This window comes from Primulina tabacum, chromosome 13 (genome assembly GCF_025594145.1).
Source record: "Primulina tabacum isolate GXHZ01 chromosome 13, ASM2559414v2, whole genome shotgun sequence".
In the NCBI taxonomy this organism is placed as follows: domain Eukaryota; kingdom Viridiplantae; phylum Streptophyta; class Magnoliopsida; order Lamiales; family Gesneriaceae; genus Primulina; species Primulina tabacum.
In genome coordinates, this window is record NC_134562.1 from 34,986,672 (window position 1) to 34,994,151 (window position 7,480).

General features: G+C 34.2%; 1 protein-coding gene across 3 annotated transcripts; it reads left to right on the top strand.

Annotated features, from left to right (window-relative positions):
* The first annotated feature begins 294 nt into the window (after nucleotides 1-294).
* LOC142522629 (F-box protein SKIP19-like) lies at nucleotides 295-3,079 on the top strand. Of its 3 annotated transcripts, none has more exons than XR_012814496.1 (3): nucleotides 295-733; nucleotides 1,939-2,667; nucleotides 2,758-3,079. XR_012814496.1 is itself a non-coding variant. In XM_075626135.1 (3 exons), exons 1-2 carry the CDS (start codon nucleotides 375-377, stop codon nucleotides 2,564-2,566), a joined length of 987 nt encoding a protein of 328 aa, XP_075482250.1. In that variant the 5' UTR covers nucleotides 295-374; the 3' UTR covers nucleotides 2,567-2,582; nucleotides 2,758-3,079. The 3 variants fall into 3 exon arrangements, 2 of the variants coding, with proteins under 2 accessions (XP_075482250.1, XP_075482249.1); XM_075626135.1 differs by having other exon boundaries at nucleotides 1,939-2,582; XM_075626134.1 differs by having other exon boundaries at nucleotides 1,939-3,079.
* The last annotated feature ends 4,401 nt before the right edge of the window (nucleotides 3,080-7,480 follow it).

The window sequence follows — 7,480 nt, forward strand, 5'->3', positions numbered from 1 at the left end:
AAATCATAATTTAAATACTATCTAAATCAAAAACACAAAAAAATAGTGGAGAAGACCAATCATTTTCCCTTTTTTCTTCACAATATAATTTTCGCCTCTATAATCGATCTTACATTCTTTCTTTTTTTATTATTTTTTTATCGACTTTCTTTTATTATTTTCACAAGTAATAGTTACCGACTTAAATAAATAAATAATTTAATTTAAATAAATAAATAAATACCATTTTGTAAAAACAGTAGGAGAAAAATGGAGGAAATTAAACAAGAAAGGGAAAATATATATATATATATAAGAAAAGGAAACGAGGAAACAAATAGATCGTCAGTTTCAGAGGAGTAAAAAATCGTGGAATTGAAACCCTAAAAATCACCATGGGGAAAAAGAAATTAAAGATCAAGAGGCCACAACGCAAGAAGAAGATTCCGGCGGCTGTTCCCTCCTCACCAGCGCCTCCGTGGACGGAACTCCCCACAGATGTGACTGCGAATATCCTACAAAGGCTTAGCTGCGTAGAGTTACTTGAGAGTGCACAGAAAGTGTGTACCACATGGCGGAGTTTGTGTCGTGATCCAGCTATGTGGCGAGTGATTGACTTGTCTAATATAGACGACATGTCCTACGATCCGGAAATCATTTGCCGTCACGCGGTGGATCGTAGCCTCGGACAGTTGCTGGACATTAATATTGAATATTTCGGTACCGATGACTTGCTTCACTACATATCCAAGAGGTGTGGTTTTATTTTTTGTTTTTGAAAATCGTGGTTATTTTGTAGTAAATTGTGGAAGTAATGTTCCTTCCTCTGTGCTGGTAGTTGCCGTATGTGTACAATGTTAACTGTGATTTGTCCTTCTGCGTTAGTGTGGTGCTAATGATAGTTACATGTCCTAACATTATTGTACTTGTTGAGAGTCACAGGCGATCTGGGAAGGGATAATATTGGTGAACAACGGAGGGGTTAAGGTGCATGCATCAAATATAGGTGGGCTTCACGGGGCGAGCATTGTGCATTGACTCTGTAGTAAAATATGGAGTGGCTAGCTAATAAGCTTTGGGGGCTCTTTAGAAAGTTAGTTTTTTGGTTTGGGCTCTGCCGTTGGTAGGCTATAAGTGATAAACAAGTCATGGTTGTTTGTTATCTGTAGAAGATGCTTGATTTCACTTCTTTATCTACAGCCAGTATGTTGATCATCCTTTTCAATTCGAGTTATTATAATGTGTAATACGGTGTCGAACTGTGGCTTATAGATGCAATTCTGTGCGGATTAAGCAAATTTAAGAGAATGGATTTCACTAACAAATTATGGAAAAATTAGTTCTATAAATTGATTCCAACTCAGTTTCCAATAACCATGTGGATTGCAGTGCTGCGAAATTGAGTTTTTGTTTTGTTGTGAGTGATCAATTGAATGCCATGTGGTGATGAACTTAAAAGTTTTGGATTTTTGGGCTGGCATGAATAAACAATTGACATTATCTGTAATTGTGGTTCAGAAGGGATGTATCACTGTACTGGTTAAAAGTTTTCATTCACCAGACAGTCTTGCACATTTATGTTGGATCAATACGTGATGCACTAATTTAATTTGCTAGACTCAATTATGCATCCTTTGATAAATTGTTTTAATTATTTCTGATTCTCGCGACTACTTCCTCCGTGATGACGCGAAACTGTCTGTTCTATCTGGTGACCTTATGTTCAGTTTTTTCATGGAGCATGTGTATTTTCCTTGGTTCGTAGCTGTTCGTGCTTTATAAATTTTTACACGAGAATCTTGATGTACTTCACTTTGAAGGTTGTTTGCTTCAGATGATATTAGTCGGTGGTACAGCTTTGCATTCTCTGGCTAGATTATATAATATTTTATTGCTTTTCTAAAGTTTCTCTAAGTTATTGCATGTTCTAATTTTCCGAGAATTATTTTTCTCATCTAGATCAAATCAGCTCAGATGTCTTAGGCTTGCATGCTGCTATAACATATCAGGCGAAGGTTTGAGTGAAGCAGTCAAAAAAATGCCACGGCTGGAAGAATTGCACCTCTTCTTTATGAAATCAATCAGCGCGGAAAACATTGAAGTCATAGGCCTTTCTTGCCCCACATTAAAGTCATTTACGTTTAATGACCGTGGGTACAGATTTCCACTTTCGGAAGGTAATGAATATCCAATGGCTATTGCAAAATCCATGCCTGCGTTGCGTCACCTTCGCCTTTTTGGAAATAAGATGACGAATGAGGGAGTGGAAGCCATTCTTGATGGTTGTCCGCAACTTGAATCACTTGACCTCCGGCAATGCTTCAGTGTTGATCTGAGAGGGGATTTAGGCAGCAGGTGTTTTCAGCGGCTAAAAGAACTGAAATACCCTTGTGACTCTACTTCTGATTATGAATGGGATGCTGAGATTTATGACTGCGAATATGATGATGACCACTTTCCATCCGACTTTTCTGACGTTTACTCTCTTGGTGATTATGACGACTACACTGACCCCTTCAATGATGTATACTCTAATGACGAATACTATAACGATGAGTATGGGTTTTGGTTCTGCAACGGTGGCTAATCTGAGGTTGGAACAGGTTGATGGCGAGAAAATCATTTGCTGTTCAGTATCAATTTCTCTACTCTGTTGATTTACTTTATGCATGGCAGCCAGTGATCTTGGTTGATCTTAGATAATTCCTTATATTGAAGCATCTAAGTTGAACATTTTCTAGATACTGACACTGACGTTGGTTCAACTTCTTTTTTAAGGTTCTGACTACTGGGTGTTGGTTCTAGTCATTTTGGAATGGATCTCTTCAGTCAATTTCAGGTTGGTCCTGTTTTCTCCATCATCAGGGATCGCTGAGACACTCTTCAGAATCCATCTACTATTTTATCTAGCGGTTTTAATTTTTTCTCACACCCCCTTTTGGTTCTTGCATTTTCCCTGGCTTTCACAGCAGTTCTCAGCAATCAACTGCTTATCGTGAGTATGTGTTTAAAATACTAGGTTGGTGTAAAGTTATGATTGCCAAGTTCTTCTAAGAACGAGGTTTCTTTTATTGGAATGCATGTGTGTTCTCTCTACTTCTCCGTTCGAGTAGGAAGCCTCTTCAAAACTCAATATCCAAATCTCATTAATATCTTCTATCCCAAGGTGGTAATTCGAGCTACCTCCTTGGGTCGATAACGGTAATATATCTTTAGTTCAAAAAATCTGACGTATCAAAATTTGATGTCCTTAAAGTGATAATTGATTACTGATTGGTATCCCCAGGCAAAGGGGCGTAGATGATAGACCGTATAAGAGGTTAGGATTAGTCTGCGCAGCCTACCCATTAGGTACAAGTTACCATGCACGTAGACGATTGATGAAACGTCCCTGTCTCCGTACTCTTCCCATGGAAATAATTGAACTTTTACTCGATTCTTCCCTTACATATATTTCTTCCTGATATTTGTATCAAGATCAATGGAAAAATAGAAAGAAAAAAAGAGAGTATATTATTATATTATTTGTGTATATCAAAATAGTATATTTTTAGAGAACATTTTGAAGTCTCGCAACGAATCGAGCCGGTTCTCGTTTCTAGAATCTGCAAGAGAGGGTTTGTGGATCATTGCGTTTATGCTTTTGAAATTATTATTTGAACCGACGCAAAGAGCCACAGCAGTCACCATCATGTTAAATTGATGAAATGTACTCGGATGTTTCTGGATTTCAAGAATCCCCAGAAGTACGACTTCATTTTATATCACAAGTTGGGAACAGGATTGTCTGTGGTTAAAAAAATAATAATTATGTTATTCATACCAATTAATTTACTTTTTTCTCATGTTATAAATATTTGTCATTCCATTTCACGAGTAACGACCACCATGTGGTGAAAACATACATATTGAAAAATTGTGTGTTAAATATAATGCCATAAATTTGAGATGGGATTCTTTTCATAGCCTTCCCACTTGAAATGAAAAGTTTCAAAATTTACTGTTTATTTTTTTAAAAAAAATAAGATACATCTTCTCAAATGCATTGAGTTCATTTATCACCAAAGTTCTTATATTGGTTTAAAATATGTTTTTTCCTTTGATTATTTGTAAGCTGATCTAGTCGAGGAGCAGATAGACACAAAAAGCTGCCCAAACAGAGAAGACAGATCCCACGAAATCATCTTGCTAAGATTATCATATCAAATTAGAATCTATCTTAATTTTCTGACACCCATCAAGTTGTTTATTTTTACGTTTTCTAGATTCTTTTGACAATCTTTAAGAAGCCCCAAATATTTGTGCAGAAACTATTATTGTTTTTACCAAAAATGCCAATATTCATACATTTTGATAAGTTTACCATTTACGTTAATCCTTGAAGCAAACTTAAACTCTGAAGCTCTGCTTTTTAGGCTTTGGAGTGCCACCTCTTTTGGCCACAGCTATAAATCGGATTGACAAGCCTTTGTGTACCATCTCGCATTGTTCAAGATTCCTTATATAATTCACATATCATTTAGTATTATTGCTGTAATAATATGTATGGATATATTCTTGTCTTTGTACTGTAAAATGCATGTGATATTGTAAATAAGTACACTATTCTCCGGAAGGAAAAGTAGGCTTTGACATTGCAAACAAGAATCTTAAATATGGGATGTATGCAGCGTGGACCCATTCATTGAAACCTATTACTGGAGTATTATGCATCGCTCGTATATATTATATGAAATAAAATAAATCTATAATTAAATATTCAGTTTTTTTTAACAAAAAATCCAAATCCATTCTAGCTGAGTAAAACACATTATTAGGCAAATCAAATGCAACGGGCTCGAAGGATAGAGTGTTGATAGGGAGTATCGAATTGACGAATATTTAATTTTACGTTTATCTATTCTACCAATTCGGATATTGTCAGGACAAGTTCAGTCAATTCTAATAAACAAGAGTATCAATCCTAAGATATATTAGATCATTTTGCCTCACTGACTTAAAAAATCCTTTCTATTTTTCGAGAAACTTGAGCAACGGCATCGTCAAATGTCATAATACATTACATTTAATAGTATAATTTAGGTGTTATTCCATCCATCGATCTGTCAGGGTGATATCCGTATATTTTCCAGGAATTTTGAGTTATAAATTAATGTGCTTTATTGGATGGCCTTTTCCCATACCATTTATTTGCTGATATTAACATGAGACAATAAGAGGGTCCAATAAATTAGCACCATGATTCATTCTCTCTGACTCAGTGCTTTTATAATAACATCAATGATCAAATCCATTTATTTTAAAATAATGGTTCAATTCATATTTAACTGGACGATCGAATTAGAACACATTTATTTTATATAAAATAATAATATAATATAGTAAATAATGCATTTTAAATTCAAAAAATCTTAGAGTTGTATATAAATAATAAAATATATATTTAACAAAATTTACAATCTAAACAACATACATATAATCAAAATCTCGAATATAATTATATAAATATTTTAAACAAAAAATTAGAAATAAGCTCTCATATTACTAAAACAATATTTTTAACAAAATTCAATATCTAAATAATCTCACACACACACACACACATATATATATATATACACACTCCTCCTCTTCTTCTATTGGAAATTTCTTTTTTTCCAAGTCCAACTGTTGAACACCCTTTGGCTCCCATTCTTGATACGCTTGTTTTTTATTTTTTATTTTTTTGTTCTCTTCTTCTATTGGAGAATTAACACTCAATTGCTAAGGGTCTTCCAAAAAGTCACCAGGATCAATAAATTCCCATTTAGTCTCAAATATTAAAATTACATTTATTTTTTTCATATATCTTAAAAATAGGTTTGAGTCAATGATCCAACCATAGAATATGTCTATCGTGAGACGATATCACGAATCTTTATCTGTGAGACGGGTCAATCCTAATGACATTCACAATAAAAAGTAATGCTTTTAGCATAAAAAGTAATATTTTTTCATTTATTACTCAAATAAGATATATGTCTCACAAAATACGACCCGTGAGACCGTCTCACACAAGTTTTTGTCCCGACCACGCGTGTCATGAGTGTGTATCCATGCACTTAGCGAAATGACAAAAAAGTACACTCCGATGGGGTCCGTGGATCCAAAGGAGAAGGGCATAATCGACATTAGGCAACTCGAGGTTACAATCAAGCATTAAAGTCGGAGTCCGAGTGCAAACAACGCGTAGTCTGAACAGGCAATGGGTAAATAAAAAGCAACAGACTTTTCTCTTTGGCACGTGCCGATACTTACGTCAGCACTAGCACCTAGAGCAAGATGTCACGGCACTCGTGGCACAATTAAAAAAAATATTTCCTTTTATTTTTCACTTTTTTATTTTATTTTTTGATTTGAAGTGGGTAACTTTCGGACTTTGGTAGTACTGCCAAATGGATTATAACTTATTGGCTAAAAATTCATTTCTAAATGTTAAAATAAATTTAATAAATTTATTTGCAATTAACATATTAATGTGTGTGTTTGTGGGCCTTTATCTTCACTGCATCATAGGTGGTTTGACGCAGTGTTTTCAAAATTGGACTGGTTGGTTAGATCGAGAATCGATCACGAGTTTGATATAAAATACAATCAAAAACCGTTTTAGCAGTCAAACTTGCCAAAATGGGTCAAGAACCAACAATGTCTCGGTCAGATCGATTGAATTGCTTTTTTAAGGTAGTATAGTTTGATTACCGACCCGATTACAAAAACATTGGTCAGAGTTGTTTGTTTTTGTAATATATAGAAGGGATTATTCCTTTATTGAAGAGCGATTTCAGATCAAACATAAAGTAGGCTAATAAATTACCTCGATTTCGAGCTTGAAAATTGATATTAGTATTTATATGTGCAATTTGATTATTGTATCAATATTATTTAAGTAAATTCGAAGATGTTTTTGGTCAACTTAAAAGATATTTGAAGCGGTGATCGAGATGGGACGATGATTTAATCTCTGCATGAACGAGAATGCTAGGATGAGGATGGCCAGCCACAAGTCCATTGTCGTTCTTAGCCTATTTAAATTTTAAAATAAAGATGAAGATTGAAATAGAGATTTAATCTTAATAAAGTTGGAGCTGAGGATATAAATTCTCGTGAGACGAGATCAATAAAAAAAATGCCTCTCTTACTGAATACAAATACTAGATTATACTTTTGGATTCTATCATCAATCAATCAAGAATCATTATTTTTTATGAAAGAAAGATTATATAGTTTTAAGTTGACAAAAAAAATCATACGTAGATAATGACAAAAATTTGTGTGAGACGATCTCACGAGTTGTATTTTTTGAGATTGATCTCTTATTTGGGTCATCCATGAAAAAATATTACTTTTTATTGTGAATATCGGTAGAATTGACTCATCTCAAAGATAAAGATTCGTAAGATACTATCACAAGAGACCTACTCATAAATAATATATATGACTAAATTTATTCAGTACTTCCGTA

What these genes read in the sequence shown, in the direction of transcription:
- LOC142522629 (XM_075626134.1), top strand. Translation starts at nt 375, where the DNA reads ATGGGGAAAAAGAAATTAAAGATCAAGAGGCCACAACGCAAGAAGAAG. An exon ending in CTTCACTACATATCCAAGAG is followed by an intron (nt 734 to 1,938) that starts GTGTGGTTTTAT and finishes TTTCTCATCTAG; the next exon opens with ATCAAATCAGCTCAGATGTC.